Source organism: Marmota monax, unplaced genomic scaffold, assembly GCF_021218885.2.
Source record: "Marmota monax isolate L192 unplaced genomic scaffold, Marmota_monax_Labrador192_F-V1.1 WCK01_AAM20220418_F8-fsc00012, whole genome shotgun sequence".
NCBI lineage: Eukaryota > Metazoa > Chordata > Mammalia > Rodentia > Sciuridae > Marmota > Marmota monax.
The window spans coordinates 34,954,896-34,977,771 of record NW_026695227.1 but is presented as its reverse complement, the minus strand read 5'-3'; the positions used below and the strand labels follow the sequence as shown (position 1 = coordinate 34,977,771).

At 41.8% G+C, this 22,876-nt stretch overlaps 1 protein-coding gene across 1 annotated transcript in view; it reads right to left on the bottom strand.

Annotated features, from left to right (window-relative positions):
* The window catches only part of Nckap1l (NCK associated protein 1 like), a 51,944-nt gene that overhangs the window by 18,535 nt on the left and 10,533 nt on the right, over positions 1–22,876 (bottom strand). The window contains exons 4-20 of the mRNA XM_046436006.2: positions 21,894–21,950; positions 21,284–21,426; positions 20,329–20,419; positions 20,102–20,239; positions 18,845–18,893; positions 18,594–18,750; positions 11,738–11,794; positions 10,919–11,015; positions 9,711–9,820; positions 9,404–9,536; positions 8,784–8,865; positions 8,534–8,592; positions 8,194–8,339; positions 6,979–7,111; positions 6,571–6,690; positions 4,149–4,294; positions 3,000–3,131 (exon numbers count right to left, since the gene is read on the bottom strand). Coding sequence (XP_046291962.1) covers positions 3,000–3,131; positions 4,149–4,294; positions 6,571–6,690; positions 6,979–7,111; positions 8,194–8,339; positions 8,534–8,592; positions 8,784–8,865; positions 9,404–9,536; positions 9,711–9,820; positions 10,919–11,015; positions 11,738–11,794; positions 18,594–18,750; positions 18,845–18,893; positions 20,102–20,239; positions 20,329–20,419; positions 21,284–21,426; positions 21,894–21,950 — 1,850 coding nt within the window. The remainder of the gene's footprint in view (positions 1–2,999; positions 3,132–4,148; positions 4,295–6,570; positions 6,691–6,978; positions 7,112–8,193; positions 8,340–8,533; positions 8,593–8,783; positions 8,866–9,403; positions 9,537–9,710; positions 9,821–10,918; positions 11,016–11,737; positions 11,795–18,593; positions 18,751–18,844; positions 18,894–20,101; positions 20,240–20,328; positions 20,420–21,283; positions 21,427–21,893; positions 21,951–22,876) is intronic.

Here is a 22,876-nt window from a genome sequence, read left to right as displayed (position 1 = left end):
ACGCAACTGGCAAGTGGCAGAGGCAAGAGCAGAATCCAGTAAGATTTGGTGCCTAACCATTATGCTCTTCTGCCTCCTCTGAAGAAATTGGGGAAGCTGGTAAAAGATCTGAGCTTCCAAATTCCATTGTTCTCAGCGCCAGTATTTGTCTTAACTTGGAAAGAGTGGTTCCAACCAATGACAGGAAAGGAAACACATGCTTAGAAATCCCTGGAAGTGCAATGCAGTCCCCAGTGGCCATGGATGGCAGCACACTCGGCGGGCATGTGGCCACAGTCATAACTGTCCACATTCCGCTACTGTGGGTACTCAACAGCAAACCCCTCCCCCTCAGGCCCCCAGCTCCTTCCAAAATACCTTCCCCAGTTACCTGAGATGTCTCCATTAAAGTCAATCCTTTGACTGAGGCCTTTGTCCTTGTAAAAAGGTAAACTGTAGGAGAAGGAGGAACACCTCACTCCAGGCCTTTGTCAGTCATTTGCATCCCATTATAAATGAGTTCCTCAGATTTTCTTTAAAGCCACAAAATTGTTGGAAGTTTTTTTATTTAGGGTTTTTGTTTTGTTTTGTTTTGTTTTTGTCTAATGTTTATGGCCAAATCAGGATGGGGAACAAGAGAGTCTGCTCTCCAGATGAAAAGGAAAAGACCCTTGAGCCACAGAAGGGATGGACTGAGGGCAAGCCTGGTTAGAGTTCTCACTGAGGCCAAGCCTCCAGGCCAGCCTAGGGGCTGTGGGAACAGGATGCCCAATGAAGCAAGCACCAGAGATATTATGGAGAAACTAGACTCTCACACCCCTGCTGATCCAGGACCTAGCAACCACCAGCAGTTTCTGAAGCGTGATTATCACACTGCCATCTTCTTGACATTGTGTATACAACTAAGACACTTTCTCCCATGTAGCTAATGTGTATGTAATGAATGCAAACTAATTTTACTTCACCCAAGCAAAAACCTAATTGAAGAGGCTGGAGATGTAGCTCAATAGTGGAGCATTTGCCAAGCACGCACAAAACCCTGGATTCAATCTCTAGTACTGCAAAAAAAAAGAACTTAATTGAAAAATAAATCTGCCTGTCCCATAATCAAAATACAGATTCAGCTGGCCATGATGGCACTCAGGAGGCTGAAGCAGGGGGATCACATGTTCAAGGCCAGCCTCAGGAATATAGTGAGGCTCTAAGCAACTTAGCAAGACCCCATCTCAGAAAAGAAAAAGAGCTAAAGATAGAGCTCAGTTGTGGCACACCCCTGGGTTCAGTTCCCGGTACTGCAAAATAAATAAACAAACAAATGAATAAAACAAACTCATAGGCCCAGCACAATGGTGTACACCCATAATCCCCACTACCTTGGAACCTGAGGCAGGAGGGTGGCAAATTTGAGGCCCACCTGGGCAACTTAGTGAAATAAAATAAATTGGAATATGTAGCACACTCAAAATAAAGTAAAAATGCTTAAAGAAACCCTGTTTCAAAACAAAGGAACAGGCTGGGTTGTAGCACAGTGGTAGAGTGCTTGCTTCTCACACATGAGACCTTGGGTTCCATCTCTGTACCACATAAAAATAAACAAACAAAAATAAAGATATTGTGGGCATCTACAACTAAAAAAAAATTTTAAAAAAAAAAAGGGACAAAAAATCGGGGGAGGACATAAAAAAGTTCAGGGAAGGTAGCTCAGTGGTAGAGAGCCCCGGGGTTCAATCTTTAGTACCAAAACTAAAACAAAACAGGGACTCATAACTGGTCTCCCTGCTTCTGTCCTAACTCTTACTAATACTGCCAGAGAGAAATACGGAGGCAAATCTTACAACAGCTCTGCTCAGAACCAGTCAAGGTTCCCCATCTCAGATAAAAGCCAGAGTCCTTGAAACAACACGTAAGCACCTACAGTCTTCCACTCCTCCACCCTCTCTAACCTCAAGTCCCACCAGTCTCAACAGGGCTCAGCTAGTTCTGCTGCAGCCACAATGGCTCTTCCATATTGGTTCCTCCACATCCATCCAACAGACCAGGCATGTTCCCACCTCAGAAAAGCACTGGCTTTTCCTACACCTGGAATGCTGGTTTCCCTGGCTTCCTTAGCTCCTTTGGGAAATGTCACTTTCTCAAGGAGCTTTCCCTGGTCACCCTCTATATAAAGCTACAATACTCCCACCCTCCCCACACCCACCTCCACAGCCCCTATTCTCCCTCTCCTGCACTCTCTTTCTACTTGGATGATCACTATCTACCATTCATTCTACCTTTTTATTTTGTTTGTCCATCTCCTGCACTAGAAAGCAGCTTTATAGGGCAGAGATTTTTATCTGTTTTGTATACTGCTGTGTTGACAGCTTCTAGAACACTCCTGACACATACTAGGTATTTAATAAATACCTGTTGAATGAGCATGCTACATATTCCAAAACAAAACACAGAAGGCTAAAGGATTATTCATGATCATTCTATCCAGCACCCCTAATCGCTGACTGCAGCATCCAATTCCAATATAAGGGGGTGTTCCTCCTACTTTAGGGAACAATGCAATGAGGGGCAAAGAGGAGGAGAGGGTATTTATTTTATTAAGGGCTATAACATGTCAGAAACTTTGCACTCATAATTATCTTTAATTATCTACCAATTCTAAACCACAAGTAATTTGTAATTACAAAGTAAATATCATTATCCTTACTTTACAGGGAAGGAAAATGGCTTAAATAAGCTAATCTGCTCCAGTGTCATTACTAATGGCCTGGATATTATACAGCTCTGATGGCTAACTGTTCTGCTCATTCTACTAAACCAGGAGTGAGGGATTCTGGCTGTTCATCAAAACCACCTGTAGAAGTTTGGGGTTGTTTGTTTGCTTTTCAGAGGAACTTGGAATCTATGCCAGAGTGACCAAGACAGAATCACCAGGAAGGAAATAAAAAAGTCCGACACTGAGGACCACCATGCTTTGCCACCCAGACAAGGAAAGAATAATGGCAACGTAGACAAGGAAAGAGTGATACCTGTTGAGCCTGGCTTCCAGGTGGCTGCTAAGATATTCAGAAGGGAAAATAGTGTGTTCAAACACAGAGAAGCTGTATGCATGGTTCATTGTCAGTGCCAATTCTGTCAAGTTTAGGTGTAGCTTGTCCATGCTGGAAAATAAAATGAGCCTTGATTACAGATCTGGCCCTGCCTACTGGGTGTGAGAAGGATTATGCCAGGCACATGGCCTTGGACTCCTTTCATCCTGTAGGGATCCTCAGCTTAGAATAGTACACATAATGCTGCCTTCAAAAGCAAAGTGGAAAATTCACATGAAAGTGCTTTTCCAGGGGCTGAGGTTGTGGCTCAGCAGTAGAGCGCTCGCCAAGCATGTGCAAAGCCCTGGGTTTCGATCCTCAGCACCACATAAAAATAAATAAAATAAAGGTGTTGTGTCCAACTACAACTACAAATAAATAAATAAATATTAAAGTGCTTTTCCATATCCATCACTTCCCACAGCTTCCACTTTTTTTCCATTTCCTCTATCACCTCCCCTCTTCCCTTCTTTTATTTATTTATTTATTAGTTCTAATCAGTTATACATGAATGTTAGAGTCTGTAAACAAGTCTGGATGGCGCCTGGCATTTTGCCAGAGGGAGTGGTTTGTGAAGTAATGCCAGCGAGCCATTAAGTGTGGAGATTCCTTATTGATTGACTGCTGTATCTAGTTTATGTTAATTAAGATAAGCTGTGTGGAATGTATATATACCCCTCCTGTCCTACAATAAACGGCTCCCACTCCTGCTGTATCAATGTACACAAGTTGCTCGTCACCACCCCCACCCCCACCCCCCCGGTTATTTTGCTGCAGCCGGACTGCGGCACATGAAAGCTCTCCAATTCACTGTATACCAATGGAGCAGAATTTTTCACTTCTCTGATTGTACATGAAGTAGAGTCACACCATTCGTGCAATCATACATGTACCTAGGGTAATGATGTCTATCTCATTCCACCATCTTTCCTACCCCTTTGCCCCCTCCCCTTTGCCCCATCCAAAGTTCCTCATTCATCCCATGCCCACCCCCATTATGAATTAGCATCCACTTATCAGAGAAAACATTCAGCTCTCTTCCCTTCTTTAATGCAGCACCCACGTAGCCCTCTGAGGTCAGGTTCATACTTGGTAACAATGCTCCGGTTCTTCCGGTGACTCTCAGCTCCTGGCTTGTCCCTCTCAGGTTCTCCTTTCCTGGGAGCCTGCTTCTGCTTCATGGTCTTCTTGTTCTTAGCCTTGCTGATGGTGGTGGCACAGTGCTTCGGCAGAAGCTTTAGAGACAAACACAGTTGAAGGGAGAAATGAGATTCATTGCTGAAAGTGTTGTTACAAGAAGGTCTCTCCGTTATCATCTGTTCTCTCTTCTCTCTGCTTTTCTTTCTCTAATCTAATCTGGGCCTATTTGGAACGTGCTCACTTCTTTCAGTTTTCATAAATATCTTCCCATGTACAACCTTAAAGTTCCAAGACAGCAGTGTCTTTCAGGGGTCACCATGTTCCCCACCTATAGCCTGAAAGAGACTTTCCTAATGGAAAACTCAAGCAAAAAGTTCCCCTAAACCACCTTCTAGGGTCTTCCACCCTGGGAAAGCTATTTTTTGCTAGATGGAACTTGCTACATTCCTACATATTCTGCTCCATGAAGACAGTTCCCCACAGCACCAAAGCCTTCCAAAACCTCAGAGTGAAGAGTTGGCCAACATTCCCCTCCCACCTCTTTTTTAGAAATATATTTCTTTCTAGTTAAACATGAATCCTGCATCATTTCTCTTCTTCAGTTAGCCATATAGAAAATATATGATACAATTGGATATTCAGGTATTGCTTTCAAAGAATCACCTTGGAATTCTCTCCATTGATTCCAAAGCTACTGTGCATGTGCAAAGCATGTGTGAAAACTCCTCACTTGGAATTCCTCTGAGAGCCACACATAGAAAAGTGCCACACAAGAAAAACAATTTTGTACTTTTGGTCACATTTTCTTTTTTAAATCCAAACTCTTACCTGTTCCAAGAAGAAAAATTAAAAAACAAGTATACCTTAATGGACTTGAGAATGCATCAACCCTGGGATTATCCAAAAGTGTGTAGGGGCCAGGCATGATAGACCCATAATCCCAGTAATATAAGAGGCTGAGGCAGGAGAATCACAAGTTCAAGGCCAGCCTCAGCAGTTTACTGACACTCTAAGCAACTTAGTGAAACCCTGTATCTAAATAAAAAATAAAAATAAAAAGGGCTGGTGATGTGATTCAGTGGTAAAGTGCCCGTAGGTTCAATTCCTGGTACCAAAAAATAGATAGATAGATAGATAATAAAAATGTCTGTGGTAGATTCTATAAACAGTCCTTAAAATGTAGCAATATCAGTAATGGCAACATCATTAATTATTTACTCAAAATGTTAATTCTGAAGGGCCAGAGATAACAAAAGATCTTGTGTGAAAACAATTATTCACATTAAGGTTTAGCATTCCTGGTACAGCACTGAGCAAATCTCTTTACCTGTATCTCTTGCATATATGGTAGACATTCCTGGGAATGAATATGCTGATAAGTGTGCTCACTTGCACATCTTCCTTGCATTAATTACTGAAATTTCCTTCAAACATATATTTTTACTCCCTTTGCCATAAATGAGAACATTCTGCAAGAACAGGGATCATGCGCCTTCCTTCTGCCTCCCTACCCCAAACATCTATCAAAGGGCTTAATGTCCAGCAGCTACCAATTAATACAAGAGCTAACATTTATTGAGTGTTGTATATTAAATATTTAACGTACTCTATTTCATCTAATCCTTCTAACAACTCTAGGAAGAAAGTATTTTAATCTTCATTTTACATATGAGAAAACGAAAAGGTTAAGTAATCTGTATAACTGTTCTTAAAAAAATACACGCTTCACAGAAATGCACATGGGCTCCCTTTCTACCCAAGCTGCTACAAAGCCTGATTCAAACCCAGGAAGGGTGGATCATCTGGGAAATCTAAAACACTCCAAGGCAACAGCAAAAACTAGTTCCTCATTTTCAAATTTTCTGAAATTTAGGTTGAGCTAATTGTGACCAGGTGCTGTGAGTCAGTCAAGGGAGGAGAAGGGGGGAAAAAGAAGACAAAGACAAGAAAGCATCCCTGACAATAAACACAGAAGAGGTGCCTGGAAATGTCCACAGAGCCAGTGGGGAAGCGAGGATGCAGAGGAGACAAGACAAGGGATCGGGGCCACGGTCCCAAGCATGTGTACACAGAAGAGAGGGAGGGAGTAAATGAGAAAGTTAACTCATCTTCCAGATCTCTTCAAATGGAACACAGATTCTGTTGGAGTGCAGCTGTTCAAATAAGAGTATTTTTAGACACCTCTATCTAGTCCTATGGGAGAAAGGACTGACAGGACTACTCTAAGAAAGGATTCCTGCCGACAACTCACATACACAAAAGCCTCAACCCCACTTGAGGAAGAGATGAAGAATATAGCATCTGAGAGGAACACAAAGGAGAGGAGAAGGCACCAAGGGCTGGAGAGGAGACAGAAACAGACTTTGCCCACCTGTTGGCTCAGGTTGTGCTGTTCAGCACAGATTTCCAGGACACAGTTGCTGGTCTGCTTGGCCAACTCCTCCAAGAAGGAATTGCAGTGGTGAAGACTATGGTTCTTCAGGTGAGGGTACTAGGCGAAAGGACCGAAGGGGAACTTGTTATCTCCAGGACAGCCACTTCTTTCTCATAATACTGCCCCCATCCCCAATCCTAAGCCGCCTATTGCCATGGAAGAAGAAACTGAGGTCCAGAAAGAGAAGACACTGTCAAAATCAGACTGAGATACTTAGGGATTCATGTCACATACCTCTGCTTGTACCCTTCCTGGGCCCAAAATCAATCCTTGGAATTGTGTTTGGGGGAATAAGCATGAGATATGACTAGAGAGGTGGCAGGGCTCAGAGTTCAGGACACCCACCTCTTCAGGGCACATCTCATGAGTACAGTGGACAAAATGAGCACAAATTAGGGGGAAAGCGATGGCATATCGCAGCATGTTGGGTTCCTCCAGGGTCATGGCAAACATCTTCTCAAAAGCACGGAGATGAAAGCTGCAGAGCAAGGGGAAGGAGACTTAAAGGTTATGAGCTGAGCCCTCTAAGCAGAGAATATTCATTCTTTCAACAAATATTTATTGATATTCATGACTTCCTCCTAATTTCCCTGGAGATAGAAGGAAATCCAAGAACCTTAACCCTTCCAGACCTTTACAAAAGCCCCAAGGCTGTTCAGTGAGAATCTTCTTCCTTTTCTTTGCATAAAATTTGCTATTTTTCCCTCAGAACCTTTGCATTATTTGGGCCATTCCTCCTAATTTAGAAGTCCTAAATACACATTTCTCCCCAAGTTTGACACTCCAGCTTCAGAAAAACTTCACAGATTAATTCTAGGAGAAGAAATCTTTCCTAAACCCTGTATCTTCACAACTTCATGGTCTCTTTTTCTATTTTCTTACATTTGCAAGTATTATGTTGATGTCCTTTGGGCATATGAGTATTATATCTCCCAATTTATATTGATTGCAGAGAGCACAGACAACATATTGTTTTGTTTGTTGGATCCTTCAAAGAATGCAGGTATGTACCTAATAAATGTCAGGTGCTACCTGTAGAAAACAAACTAAATATTTATTCTCCAAAGGTCCTATTCTTCACCTTCTCAATTATCTTCAGTTCTCACCATAAACTTCCAGATTTTTTCATATTTCTTTAAAACCCAATGTGCCGAGAGCTTTAAAAAAAAAAAAAACTATAGGGGCTCGGGGTTGGGCTGCAGCTCCACGATAGAGCACTTTCTAGCACATGTGAGGGGCTGGATCCCCAGTTGGGTGGGGGTTACTGAAGAAGTTTCCAAAGATAACAATGAAGATGCAAAAAGATTAGAAGAAGACATGTGGCTTAATTATCCTAAAGAAGAGGAAGTAGTGTGAAGTCTAAAGAACTTTCCTCACAAAGATGAATATAGAACATAAGGGGATCAACTTCAATTCTACCTGTTAGGATTACTGGCTTTTAGAAGGGGGCATGAGTGAGCTGTGAAGTTGAACATCTACCTTTAAGATTGCAAGGAAAACAGGACTTTTCCATCTGACTAGGGAAATTATGGTTCTCCACAGAGCCCAGGGAAGGCATACCAGAAAGTAGACAGGTCAGAAGTTTCCACCAGCACCTTCTCTACGGAGTCAAGCATTCGGGAGTGAAAGACAATGAGGTTCATCACCTTGGCCAAGTCAGGGTTCTCATGCAGGTGCAAGGGTGCCTTAGCCACACTAGTGTATGCCTGCGGTTGGAGTTGGGAAAAGAGAGGAAGAAGCAAGGTGAATAAAAAGGGTCCCCAGCTTTGGGACTACAATTTGTCCTGGCTGTTCCCATCTAGTCATATGTTTTCAAGTTTCAGTTACTCCATAAAGTAAAACTTAGGAAATAAAAGAGAAGGGACTGTGGGAGAGGAAAAATCTGAGGGGTGCCCATTACCTGTAGGCGGAACCAGTCCAGTCTTAATCCAGAGAATTCAAAGGTCTCTCCATTATCAACTGCAGAAAACCAGAAGCAAGTGTGAAAGGAAACAATAAAACAGCACCCTAATATCTGACTGCATAGAATCTAAGTTCTTTTCAAAGTCATCTGGCCCTATACTCTGGCTAAAAGATCAATATTTCTAGAAAAAAAGATAATGACACTCATATACACCCTGCCTCCCCTACCTCCCTCCACCTCCAGTTACCTTGTTTGAGATTCAGAGAGGAGAGGGTACTGACAAAAGAGGACATGATGATGGACTCCTCCTCTGGACACACAGATAGGTTCTAAAAGAGGGTTGGAGCTGCTGTCAGTGAGCATAGTTTCTATCAAGACAAGAACTAGTCTATGGTATACCCAGAGGAATGAGAAGTTGGGCTCCATTTGTGTACAATGTGTCAAAATGTATTCTATTGTCATGTATAACTGATTAGAACAAATTTAAAAATTAAAATAAAATTTAAAAAAAATAAACTAGTATAAGGGTCGTAAGCCTATAAAAACAGAAAGAATTGCCAAGTGCCCAAAACAGAGCAAGCCAGCAAGGGATGGAGAGAACTTCCTAGAAACCCTGCCATGTTAACATCAGTTTTTCTTTATTTTTCTTTCCTATTTGTATGTAGTTTCACTTGGGGTGGGAGGGGGGATAAGGACTGATAGGATTAGTAGTCTTGTCTTTCTTTTTTTCTTTTAACAAATGTAGAGAGGGAGATCGGGGGTTTAGACACCTAATCTTCAGAGCATGAGATTCAACCAGCATGACTCCAAAAGGAAAATGACCAGGGACCACATTGAAATCTCCAAATTATAATCAAGTAAACACACCTGAATGATGTCACTGAGCACAAGAGCATCGAATCTGGCCAAATACTGAAGGTGGTATTGCCGTATCACTTTGAGGTGCCTTCGGACCAGAGCCCTGATCTCCTCCAACAAGAAAAGCAGTTCTGCGATGTTCCTGAGGAGTTGAGGACAAGAACAGAGAGACAGATGAGACTAGAAATATGAATGGAGACAGTGCTAACAGGGAAAACTTTCTAGAAACTAGAACTTTCTGAGGTCATTTGACACCTCCCTCTCCCCTTTCCCAGCCCATCTTAGGACAAGGTTCTTAACCATGTCAAGTACTAACGAATCAGTATAGTCCTCAGGGGTCTTTGTCTTGGTGACATTTTCTGTATGGCGAACCAACCAGGTGACCTCATCACGAATGAAGGACAGGGCCATGAAAGCAAAAAGGGCCTAAGGAGAAGGCAAGGATTGTTAGAATTTTTAACTTTACAAACAGATTTTAAAGCACAGAGAAAAACTACCATGATAATCTGCATGTGGATACAACTGTATAGCCCTACCAACAGTGTCTAATAATAAACACACAGACCCACGCAAAACCTGAACTATGTGACACAAAATTAGATATGTGTGCATGTGATACTGGCTCAGTCAGTACCCCCTCTCTCGCTATCAAATTAAAGTTTAGAAATATTTACTAGACACTTATATGGTTTAAAACACAAAAGTGCCAGCACAGTGGTGTATGTTTATAGTCCCAACAACCTGGGAGAATGAGGCAGGAGGATTGCAGGTTCAAAGCCAGCCTCAGCAACTTAGTGAGACACTGAGCAACTTAGCGAGACCCTGTCTCAAAATAAAATATAGGGGGTAGGGGCTGGGGCTGTGGCTCTGCGGTAGAACACTCGTCTCATGTGTGAGGCCCTGGGTTCAATCCTCAGCACCACATAAATAAAATAAAAAGGTATTGTGTCTACCTGCAACTAAAAAAATATTAAAAATAAAATACAGGGGGTAGGAAAGATGGTGGAATGAGATGGACATCATTACCCTAGGTACAAGAAGGAAGACATGAATGGTGTGACTCTACTTTGTGTACAACCAGAGAAATGAAAAATTTGGCTCCATTTGTGTACTATGGACTGAAATGCATTCTGCTGTCATGTATAACAAATTAGAACAAATAAATAATTTTTTAAAAACTATAAAAAAGGACTGGGGATGTGGATTAGTGGTTAAGTGCGCCTGAGTTCAATCCCCAGTACAAAACACACACACACACACACACAAAAGCAAGCTCTGTCTTCATTTAGCCACACTCATATAGAAGAACAAGTACACAAATAGCTATAATACATGACATTCTGTGATAATGCCCAAAAAATACCTTAAAAAAGGTTGGGAGGTTCTCTAGGAAAATTCAAGGAATCAGCACATACACATACAAATAGATCACAAAAGATTCAGAAATGCAAAAGGCTCATGAATGCCAAGTCACTCCCCCAGTTATCATTGGCCGTCATTCTGCTCCCAACATTTCCCTCTTGCCTTAGGACCCAGTAGTCCTGGCTCATCAGTTAACACAGTCACCAGCTCCTTCACTGCCATCCGCAGAAATTGCCGCCGTTGACAATGAAACTGGCCACTGAGGAAGGAAAGCAGAAACTAGAGAATACCGCCTCTCCTGCCTGTAACAACCCTCCACAGGCAGTGCAGGAAAGAAGAGGGTTTAGGAAGGGGTGTCGGGCAGAAAGAAAGAAGGCTGGATGCTGAGGTCAGCCTTGGGAATAAAATACAGGAATCTGGGAGGCAGCAGCATGATCCTGGGTTGAGGCAATAAGTCTGTCCAGAAACTCAAGATGTCATAGGTGATATTATGGTTTGGATGGGAGGTGTCCCCCAAAAGCTCACATGTGAGACAATGCAAGAAGGTTCAGAGAAGAAATTATTGGGTTGTGAGAATCTTAACCCAATCCCCAGTTAAGTGGTAACTGAAGGCTGGTAGGATGCAGCTGGAAGAGGTGGGCACTGAGGGCCGTGGCTTTGGGGTATATATTCTATATCTAGGGAGTGGAGTCTCTCTCTCTCTCTCCTTCCTGATCATCATGTGAGCTGCTTCCCTCTGCCACACTCTTCTGCCATGATGTTCAGCCTCACCTTGAGCCCTGAGGAATGCAGCCTGCTATCTATGAAAAGAGACCTCTTTTTAAAACTATGAGCCCCCAAATAAACTTTTCCTCCTCAACAATCATGCTGGTCAGGTCTTTCAGTCACAGCAGTGAAAAAGCTGACTGAAACAGGTGAGAACAGAAGTCAGGAGAGAGCTCTATTCCAGCCCCTCTCAGAGAGCCCATCCCCCACTTTTACCTGTTTGCAATCGCATGCTCCTTGCTCTCCTTGATGTCTGTCACGCGCTTGCCGTACCTAAGGATTGATAGAGGGATAGCAGGGTTGAGCATAAAACCACTGGGGGGCCGGGGTCTTGCCCACCTTCCATGTCATCAGATTCCAACCTATAGGCTTAGGATAGGACAGGCAGCCCTCACTAGCAGGACCTTTCTGAGCCCTACTTCTTCCCCTGACCTAGCAGGGAAAGACTCACAGAGCTTAGAGGCCACCCTCTTCTACCTCTATTTTGCAGATAAAGAAAATATCTAGGGAAAGGAAATGACTTGCCCAAGCTCCCCATAGGGCCTTAACAGCAAAGCTGGGGCTGGACTTCTCACCCTGTGCTCCTGCCTTGACACCTTGGAGTCAAGATACTCTTTCAAGTTTAAGTAGGATAAAAGAAGCAGAGCAAAAATACCACTCAGGCCCAGATCTCAAGCAAAAGTAGTTGCTCCAGCTGTACCAGGGGTCCCCTCCCCACCCACTTCCTCTTGGAATGTAACCTTATGGGTTATCTCTGTTACTGTGATCTGTCCCGCTCCTTGGACTTGTTCTCTTCTCCCAGCAAATAAGTTCAAAGCGTCCCTTATTCTAAAAAGACCTTATATGACCCTGACAAGCCACTGAATTTCACCCATTCTCCCACACCACCAAACTCCTTCAAAGAGACGTCTTATTACTTCCTTACCTCTCACTGACCCTTGGATCCCACAAGACCTTCCATGCTTAACAAACCGCTCTCTCTGAGGTCAATGTGAACCTCTGAATCACCAAATTAAATAACCTTTTCATTGCCTGTGGTTTCTCTGGAGCATTTGGCCATGTTCCTTTTTTTCTACTAGTGACCTGTGCTCAGAATCCCAGCATAATCACAGACTCTTTGCTCTTTGTGTTCCCTATATCTGTCTTTCCTCATTGAGTATTCCTGTCGTCACCACATGGAACTTCATAACCTCTCATGTCCCTTCTCCAAACCACTCGTCTATTGAACTTAGCACGAAGTCAAAGAAATTTGGAGTTTTAAAGTATCTTAATTAAATCAGGATTCAACTCCAAAGCATTCCCGGTGAATAATTATTTCAAGTTTTATATATTACAAAGGAAAGAGACAGGCAGAATTAAGAGTCAAAAAATCTAGAATTCTTTCCTAATTCCACCTCTTATTAACTGAGGGACATTGAGACTGAGCTTCTCATTTTCCCATTTACAAAAAGGTATATTAATACTTAACACTTGAGTTATCATGAAAATCAAATGAGCTCACTTATGCCAAAGAACTCCCTAAACAATAAATCATATATATTGGTTGTTGTTCTCAGTGATGGGGAAATAAACAACCTTCAATTATACCTTCCATTCCTTAGAAGTGGTCATCATCAAAGTTTTTTCATCAAGGACTTTATACCCCAATCCACTTTCTACAAGTTCTAATTATTAATCTTAAATTTACTCTCTTAACTCTGGTAATGATTTTTCTCTTTTTATATTGTTTTATTTTTTGGCAATGATTTTTTTATTAGTGCTTTTTTATCCACTCCCTCAGTCCCACCAACCACCATACTGTGAATTGAACCCAGGGGCACTCTACCACTGAGCTATATCCCCAGTCCTTTTTATTTTTTATTTTGAGACAAGGTCCCTTGCTAAATTGCCAAGACCAGCCTTGAACTTATGATCCTCCTTCCTCAGCCTCCCAAGTATCTGGGCTGTATAACAGGCATGTGTAGCACACTCAGTTCCCCTCTACTTGTCTCTCTGGTTCTGCCTTATTTTACTTAACATTATGATCTCCAGTTCTATCCATTTTTCTGCAAACCACACGGCCTCATTCTTATTTATGGCTGAATAATCCTCCATCATGTATACCATCTTTATACTTTTATCCATTGACAAGCTAATTCCATAACTTGGCCTATTGTGAATTGTGCTACAATAAGGATGAATATGCAAGTATCTCTATAGTATGCTGACTTTGATCCCTTTGGGTGTATACCAAGGCATGGTACAGCTAGATCATATGATGGTCCTATTTTTAGTTTTTTGGGGGGAACCTCCATACAAATTTCCACTATAGCTCTAATAATTTATATTCCCTCCAACACTGTATAAGTGTCCCTTTTTCCATTTTTTCCTCCACTTCTTTGCCAACATTTATTGGTTTTTTTATACTTTTTTTTTTCAGTGCTGTGAACCCAGGGGCTCACACATGCTAGGCAAGCACTCTACCATGGAGCTATATCCCCAGCCCTCATTTTGTACCCTTGATGATAGACAATCTGACTTAAGTGAAATTGAATCTTAATGTAGTTTTTATTTGCACTTCCCTGATGCTAAAAATGTCAAACATTTTTTTCATATAAATAATTTGCTATTTGTACTTCTTTCAAGAAGTGTCTGTTCAGTTCATTTGCCCATTTATTGATTGGGTTATCTGTTTGTGTGTGTGTGTGTGTGTGTGTGTTTAGTACTTTATTTATTCTCTATATTAAATCTATTTCAGAAGAGAATTTTGCCAATTAAAATACAGCAAAGATTTTCTCCCTTTGTGTAGGTTTCTTCATTCTGTTAATTATTTCCTTTGCCATGCAGAAGCTTTTTAGTTTGATGCCATCCCACTTGTTGATTCTTGCTGTGATTTCCTGAGTCCTATCCAGGAAGTCTCTGCCTGTATCTATATTCTAAAGTGTCTCCCCTGTGTTTTCTTCTAGCAGTTTCAAAGTTTCAGGTCTTACCTGTAGCTCTTTGATCCATTTTGAGTTTATTTTTATGCAGATTGAGAGAGAGAGAGATTTAGTTTCAGTCTTCCTCATAAGGATATCCAGTTTTCCCAGCACCCTTTGTTAAAGAGGTTGTCTTTTCTCCAACTTGTTTTGGCACCTTTGTCAAGAATCAGATGACTGTAGGTGCCATTTACTCTATTCCATTGGTCTACATGTCTATTTTCATGCCAGAACCACGCTGTTTATGTGACTATGGCTCTGTAGTATATTTTGAAATTGCCTATTGGGATACCTCCAACAATGCTTTTCTTCCCCCACTCAGGATCGTTTTGGCTATTGAGGTCATTTTTTTAAAAAATTTATTTTTTAGTTCTAGGTGGACACAATATCTTTATTTTGTTTTCATGTGGTGCTGAGAATCGAACCCAGTGCCTCATGCATGCTAGGCGAGCGCGCTACCAGGTCATTTTTGCTTTTATATGAATCATAGGTTTGCTTTTTCTAGTATGGTAAAGAACATCATTGAGATTTTGGTAGGACTTAATGCTTTCTAAAAATAATACTTAGGAATTAGCATTCTCATAGGCTGTTAATAATATAATCTATTTGGAGGGCAGTTTGGTAAAAGCTATTGAAATTTAAAATGTGCATTTCCTTTATTCTTAACAATTACACGTCTGAGAATTCACCCTATAGAAATATTCACATAGGTTCACAAAGGTATATGTCTAAGGATGTCCATTATACATTTGTTTATAATGATTTTTTATATATTTATTTATTTTTGCTGTGCTGGGGATTGAACCTAGGGTCTTGTACATGCTAGGCAAGTACTCTATTACTGAGCTACATCCCCGCCTTTTTTATTTTCATTTTGAGATAGGGTCTCACTAACTTGTCCAGGTTGACCTCAAACTTGCAATCCTCCTGCCTCCTGAGTAGCTGGGATTACAGGCATGCACCATCACACTTGGCTTATACTGTTTTTTACAAACAGAAACAGTTCAAATATCCACCATTAGGAGATTGGGTAAATATGTTATAACTACCTAATGGAATATTGTTCAACTGTTAAAAAAAAAAATGTAAGTCTTGCCAGGCACAGTGGCACATACCTATAATCCCAGCAGCTTGGGAGGCTGAGGCAGGAGAGTCGTGAATTCCAAGCCAGCCTCATTGTGAGTTCAAAGCCAGCCTCAGCAAAATTGAGACACTAAGCAACTCAGTGAGGCCCTGCCTCTAAATAAAATACAAAATAGGTCGAGTGCCTCAGTGGTCGAGTGCCCTTGCGTTTCATCCCCAGTACTGAAAAAAAAAAACAAAAAAAAAAGTAAGCCTCTATAGATTGATATTCAAAGATACCCAAAAATATAGTAAGGGGGGGAAACAAACTATAGGCATAATGTAGAATGTAGGTATGTTTCTTTTTTAAAAAATTACTTATATAAGGTTGAAAATACATGCACATCTTTTATGTTTGTATATAAACACACACACACACACACACACACACACACACAAGCATCTGGAGGATGTACATCAAACTATTCTGGGAGGTGCCATTGTAGCCAGCTTACATTCTGTACACACCTGAAAGTCATATTTGCTACCAGAAGTAATAATATAGGTAACTTGATACCCCCTCCTCCTGATCACATACCACCTCCTCATTATAGCCCTATTCTTTCTTTCACAGTCAAAGTACTCAACAAAGTGGTTATTAAATTTCTTATCTCCTACTATTCCTAAACCCGGTGCAACTTGGCTTTCAGCCTCATCACTCAACTGAGGTTATTCACAAGAGGGCACTAAGATGATCTTTATAACCAAACCAAGCCCTATAAAAAAAATGTTTTTTTGTACCAGGGAGTGAACTCAGGGGCACTTAACCATTGAGTCACATCCCCAGCCCCTTTATTTTTATTTTTTATTTTGAGACAGGGGTCTTGCTAAGTTGCTTAGGACCTCACTAAATTGCTGAGGCTGGCTTTGAACTTGCAATCCTCCTGCCTCAGCCTCCTGAGCTGCTGGGATTACAGGCATGCACCACCACGCCCAGTCACACATTTTTAATCCTTATTTTGTTGGATCTCTTACCACCATCAACATTACAAAACCCAGTCCTCCCTTCTTACAACGTGTTCTTCCCTTGGCTTCTGTTTTCCTCCTTCTTCTCAAGGCCCCTCACTGATTTCCCTGCCTCTAAAATTCAATATACCCAGAGGTACATTTTCCCTACTCTTCTTAATCCAATTCTTCGTGAACATTTTACCAGTCTACATCTGAGTCCAAACTTCACACCTCACTTCCAGGAGCACCTAGCAAAAGGCTCAATACATCTGTCCTCATGGTCCTTCACATACTTCAGATTCAACCTGTTCAAACCGGAATTCACATCAGACATGATGGCACACACCTGTAAACCCAGCTACTCAGGAGGCTGAGGAAGGACTGCCAGTTTGAGGCCAGCCTTGACACTTAACAAGACCTTGTCTCAAAATTAAAAGGGCTGGGGATGCTCAGTGGTAGAGCATGGCAGAGCGTTCAATCTCCAATAGCAAAAAAAAAAAAAAAATCTGAATTCACAAAGGCTGAGAATGTAGCCAGGGGTAGTGTGTTCACCTAGTGTGCACAGAAGCACATGACCTTGGGTTCAATCCCTAGTACTACAAAAAAGCAAAAAGGGAAAGGAAAGGGAAAAAAAAATTACAAACTTTCCCCCACAAACTTGCTTTACTTCATGTGTCCGCTGTCAAGGAATTTGCCAGGTATCCATGTCAGAAGCCTTGACATCACCCTCAATTCCTCCTAACTTACTTAATTAATCCCTGCCTCTACCTCTGCCCATCCAATCTCTTTTCTTCCCTGCAGCAGAGTGACATTTTTGAAAATGCAAATATGATCATGTCATTGTCCTGTTCGAATTCACTCAGTGGCTCCATATCTTCCTCAGAACAGATTCAGACTCCAGGCAGAACACAGAAGGCCCTGACTCACCTCCCCAAACCCATCTCCTGATGTCCCCACTCTGTCACCAGTTGCTCACTCCCTGAACCTGTGAACTTCTTAGCACTGGTCATGCACTCTTTTTTTTTTTTTTTTTGAATTTTTAATATTTATTTTTTAGTTTTCAGCAGACACAACATCTTTGTTTGTATGTGGTGTTGAGGATCGAACCCGGGCCGCACGCATGCCAGGCAAGCGCGCTACCACTTGAGCCACATCCCCAGCCCTGGTCATGCACTCTTGCCTCAAAATTTTTGATCATTTTTCTACCTAGAAGCCCTTCTTCTGGAGGCTGGGGCTGTAGCTCAGTGGCAGAGCGCTTGCCGAGCTCAGTTGAGGCAGTGGGTTCGATCCTCAGCACTGAATAAAAATAAGTCAGTAAAATAAAGTTATTGAATCCATCTACAACTAAAATAATAAAAAATAAAGAATCCCTTCCCTGCCTTAAGAAACCCTGTGTACACACACACACACACACACACACAGACACACACACACACTCTTCAACTGTTTAACTCTTAGGTCTACCTGTCTCCTGATCCTGCAAGGCCAGTTTAAAGACCTTCTAAACACCTCCACAACACTTTTCCTTACTCCTTTGCAACAGTTTGCCTATTTTCCATCATTTGTAAACTCCTTAAGAGCAGAGACTCAGGTTAGGTTGGTTGGTTTTAATAATTGCATAGTACTTACTATATACTAGGCACTTCTACGTGCTTCACAAATAGTGATTCTTTTATCCTTTATAACCCTATGAGGTTAGTCATAGGAAGGTATTACTATGATCCACATTTTATAGATGAGGAAATTGAGCCAATGTCACAAAGAAGTTAATCAACTTGCCTAAGGTCACACAGCTAATAAATAGTAAAGCATGTATTCAGTCTAGTTTCAGAGTCCTCGCTTTTCACCTCTGTTATCTTATTAATCATTATGTCACTAAAACCCAGTGAAGCACCTAGGAAACAGTAGGTACTCAATAAATACTACTCCAATAGTTAGAATTACCCCTTACCACCCATACTCTGAGAATACACACTGAGACAAAAAAAGATGTTGGGAGAGGCTAAAACTCCCCCAAAGATGAGTTTGGCTCTCACACCTCTTACCCTTTCAAACTGCTAAACAGGTCCTCTGTGACCTTGTGCACCTGCAGCACATCCTCCCGGATAAGGGTGATGTACAGGGAACCCTGCAGACACAGCTTCCACAGCTTCTGGCACTGGCTGTTGGAGTTGAGGCACCCGTGACAAAGAAGAAACCCAACTGTAGGTGGGTAGAGAGTGAGAGAAGCCTTTTAGAACTTGCTCTCCCTGTAAGATACTGCGACATCTGTCTGCACGTGACCCACAGAACTTACTGATAATCCAGCGCTCCATCACCTCCACGGACAGATACTCACAGGCCATCTGAGAGCAGATAGACAGAGACCATCAAGCAGGTATCTAACTCAGTGTTCCCTGAAGGACAAAAGTCTATCTATCTAGAATCTGAACATCAAAACCACCTTTTGGGGTCTGGAGTGTAGCTCAGGGTAGTGTGCCTGCCTGGCATGCCCAAGGCCTGGGTTCAATCCCCAGCACCAATTTTTTTTTTTTAACCACACTGGATAGGGCTATTTGATAAGCCAATAGCTGGGAAATCTGCCAACAATGAAAAGGAGGCGCTGGAAGTGGACCCAGGGGAACAGGACATAATTGAGAAAAGGAGAAGGAACTGGAGCCTGAGGTCAGGATAAACAAAAGGTTTTTTTGTTTTTTTGTTTTTTTTTAATTTTTTTATTGTTGGTTGTTCAAAACATTACAAATTTCTTGATATATCATATTTCACACTTTGATTCAAGTGGGTAACAAAAGGTTTAACATAACTTCTCTTCAACAGTTCAGAGGCTTTTATTAACAGGAGAATGGAATCCAAAACCTCCTCATCGTTTCTTTCTCCTTTGGATTCTTTTATCACACAAATCACTCATTTGACCCTTATTACTAATCTCATGTCACCAGCTGTATTTTTACGACAACATGACTAATAGCTTTCCTAAACAATATAACAATATGTTCTTTTTTTTTTTTTGGTACTGGATATTGAACCCAGGTGCACCTACCCACTGAGCCACATCCCCAGCCCTTTTTTGTTTTATTTTTTGATACAGGATTTTGCTAAACTACTTAGGGCCTCACTAAATTGCTGAGGCTGGCTTTGAACTCACAATCCTCCTGCCTCAGCCTCCCAAATCAGTGGAATTACAAGTGTGTACCACTCTAACCGGCAATAGTAAGTTCTTTGAGGGAAGGACTTTGGGCCCATTGTAGTTAAAAAATTTATTCAATGATTGACTCCTAAGCTCAAGTTCCTACTGGTGCCCAGTGAACCACTTCTACCCATTCATTCATCCTATGAACAGTTACTTAATTTCTTTTATGAGAAGACACACACTAATCCTGGTCCCAAAGGAAGCTCAATCATGGTTTTGAGCTACAAGAAGTGATCAACCGAGAGGCATATCCTACAAGAGGGCTAACTCTTCCTAGGGCTGACGTTTCCTGAAAGAAGCACCTTCTGTAGAGACGGCCTTGGCTGAGAATGCCTCCCTTAACAGAAGGAAAAGGGAACTCACCGTGTCTGAATTAGCAGGGTTAATCATGGCCGGGGGGCTGCTGATGACACTGAGAAGCTGGGCACTGCGCCACTGCTCAGCCCCCTGGTTCCTCCGGACAAAGAGGAAGTGCAAAGAGAGGAGGGCGCCACTCACAGCCTGCAGGAAGAGGCATGTCAACCCCGAGTGTCAAAGCCGGGTGCAAGGACTTCTGCCTGAGGCAGTCTCTGCTCTCTTAGGGAACTTGCCTTTGTGTGAGGCCCAAATTCTTCTGTCAGCTTCTTCAGAGGGTGGTCATACTCTAAGACCATCTGGCCCAGGCGAGCATAACTGGGGTCACTGGAAGAAAGCAGAGGACAGAGGAGTTCTAGGCCTTCTCCCTGACAGAAACATAAACGTTTGCATATAGGATAAAGACTTGTGCATAGGCAGGCATTCCCACCACCTCCAAAGACAGACGGACTAATCTGTGAATTACACCTACAGATAACCACTCCAGGCTCAGGCATGGTTAGACAGAACCATACAATTTGGGGCAGGTCCTTGAAAGTTTGTCCTTTTAAGCATCCAAAATAGGGATGGATATATAATAGGTATTCTATCAATTTGTGTCAACTTGTCAGAAATCAAGTAGTGTGCCTGTACACAACCTAAAAGGACATATAAATATCTGAACCAAATGGGAGTGTGCCCAGGTAGCCAGGCGGACACGTGGGAATGAACATCACACATAGAACAATGTGCCCTCCCACTCAAATTCCTCCAGTGTTCATTTTATCAGCCCTTAAATGCTTATATTTGCACTCCTGAAGTGGGGGAAGAACTGCAGATTGTCCAAAATTCATTCTTATTTGTCTTCAAATGTACTAACATATATTACTTACCTCTGGTGGTTTAACCTTACTAGTATTAGTCCTACCAATATTACAAAGAACTGTCTTTGACTTTTGCAATAACCTGAAAAGCAGAGTAGAAGCCAGTCCAGGATAAAAAAAAAAAAAAAAACATAGATCAGAGATAATGCAAACTGGATAATCCACTAATAGATGTTCAAGAGTTAACTATACGTAAAAGTGTACCTTCTTTTCCCTGAGCTGTATGTAGATCATAGGTTCTCCCCTGAGAAGTCATGGCATCCATAGCCTTTCTATCCACCCCCACCTCGTAGCACCACTTCTGAGGCTTCACCTCCCCTTCACTCACCTGTGCCCATGCTGCATCTCGTGGGCACAGTTGTACATGCCAATGAGTATCCGTCGATCTTCGATCCGTGACAAAAGCAAAATGACTGAGGTGTAAGTCACAATCAAGTCCAGGTAACTTCTAGTGAAATCAAAGTTGAGACTCTACAAGGAAAAAAATACAGAAACCCAAGGACAGAAACCCAATGACTATGGGTCTCCCTGCTTCCCCAGCCATTCCAGAGAGTGCTAAATAGACTCTGGGTGAGTCTGTTTTGAAGTAGGAACTGATGGGATCAAAAATTCAGAAAAAGAAAATTGAAACAAAAGCCAGGGAGCTAAATACAAACTCAAAGATAACAGGAGACCAGGAAATAAGTTAGCATTTGAGGGTTGGAGGAAGTGAAGTAAAAAGTTTTTATGTAATTTTTGAATTAATTAAATCACCTTGCTTATCTACTTAACTTGTAAGCACATCTTAACTTTGGCAGTTTTTACAAAAGAATTATGGTCCTGAGAGGGACTATATGGTCCATTCTTTCAGTCCCATCCCACCCTATACTGTCCCATCCTAAACCCAGTCTCTTCTTTAATTCTATTCCATAGTAAAAGAAAATTACAATGGATCTTACGATATCAAAATGGCACTGGCAGGCATCGATGGTGTTGAGAAGTTCATATACGTGATCCTGGTGGTGGAATTGAAGATGACAATGAATTAAAAAAAGAATAGAGAAGATGAGATGTAATACCAGAATATGAGGGAGAGAGAGCACTCCCTTAGAGACCTCCAGGTCACGGAAGGGAGGCATTGTTAAAAAGAAGGAGAAGTTTCTTTGCAAGCCATCAGTAGCCCCTGTCAGGAGACTCCACCACATGCCCATGTATCCACAGGCATGAGTCACAACTCTATTACACACACTGTCCCTGGTCTTATCATCCTGGCATCCCATTCCTTCACTGGGTAACATGGAACAACTTTAAACAATCGTTTGGCAGTTTCTTAGAAAATTAAATTCTTATTAAGAACGAATACTCTGGGGCTGGGGTTGTGGCTCAGTGGTAGAGCACTCACCTAGCCTGTGTGAGGCCCTAGGTTCGATCCTCAGCACCACATAAAAGTAAGTAAAATAAAGGTACTGTGTCCAACTACAACTAAAATAAATAAGTAAATCAATATTTTTTTAAAAAAGGAACGAATACTCTTATTAAGAACTGCAAATTGGTGCAGCCAATTTGGAAAGCAGTATGGAGATTTCTTGGAAAGCTGGGAATGGAGCCACCATTTGACCCAGCTATTCCCCTTCTCGGTCTATTCCCTAAAGACCTAAAAAGAGCATGCTACAGGGACACTGCTACATCGATGTTCATAGCAGCACAATTCACAATAGCAAGACTGTGGAACCAACCTAGATGCCCTTCAATAGACGAATGGATAAAAAAAAAAATGTGGCATTTATACACAATGGAGTATTACTCTGCATTAAAAAATGACAAAATCATAGAATTTGCAGGGAAATGGATGGCATTAGAGCAGATTATGCTAAGTGAAGCTAGCCAATCCCTAAAAAACAAATGCCAAATGTCTTCTTTGATATAAGGAGAGTAACTAAGA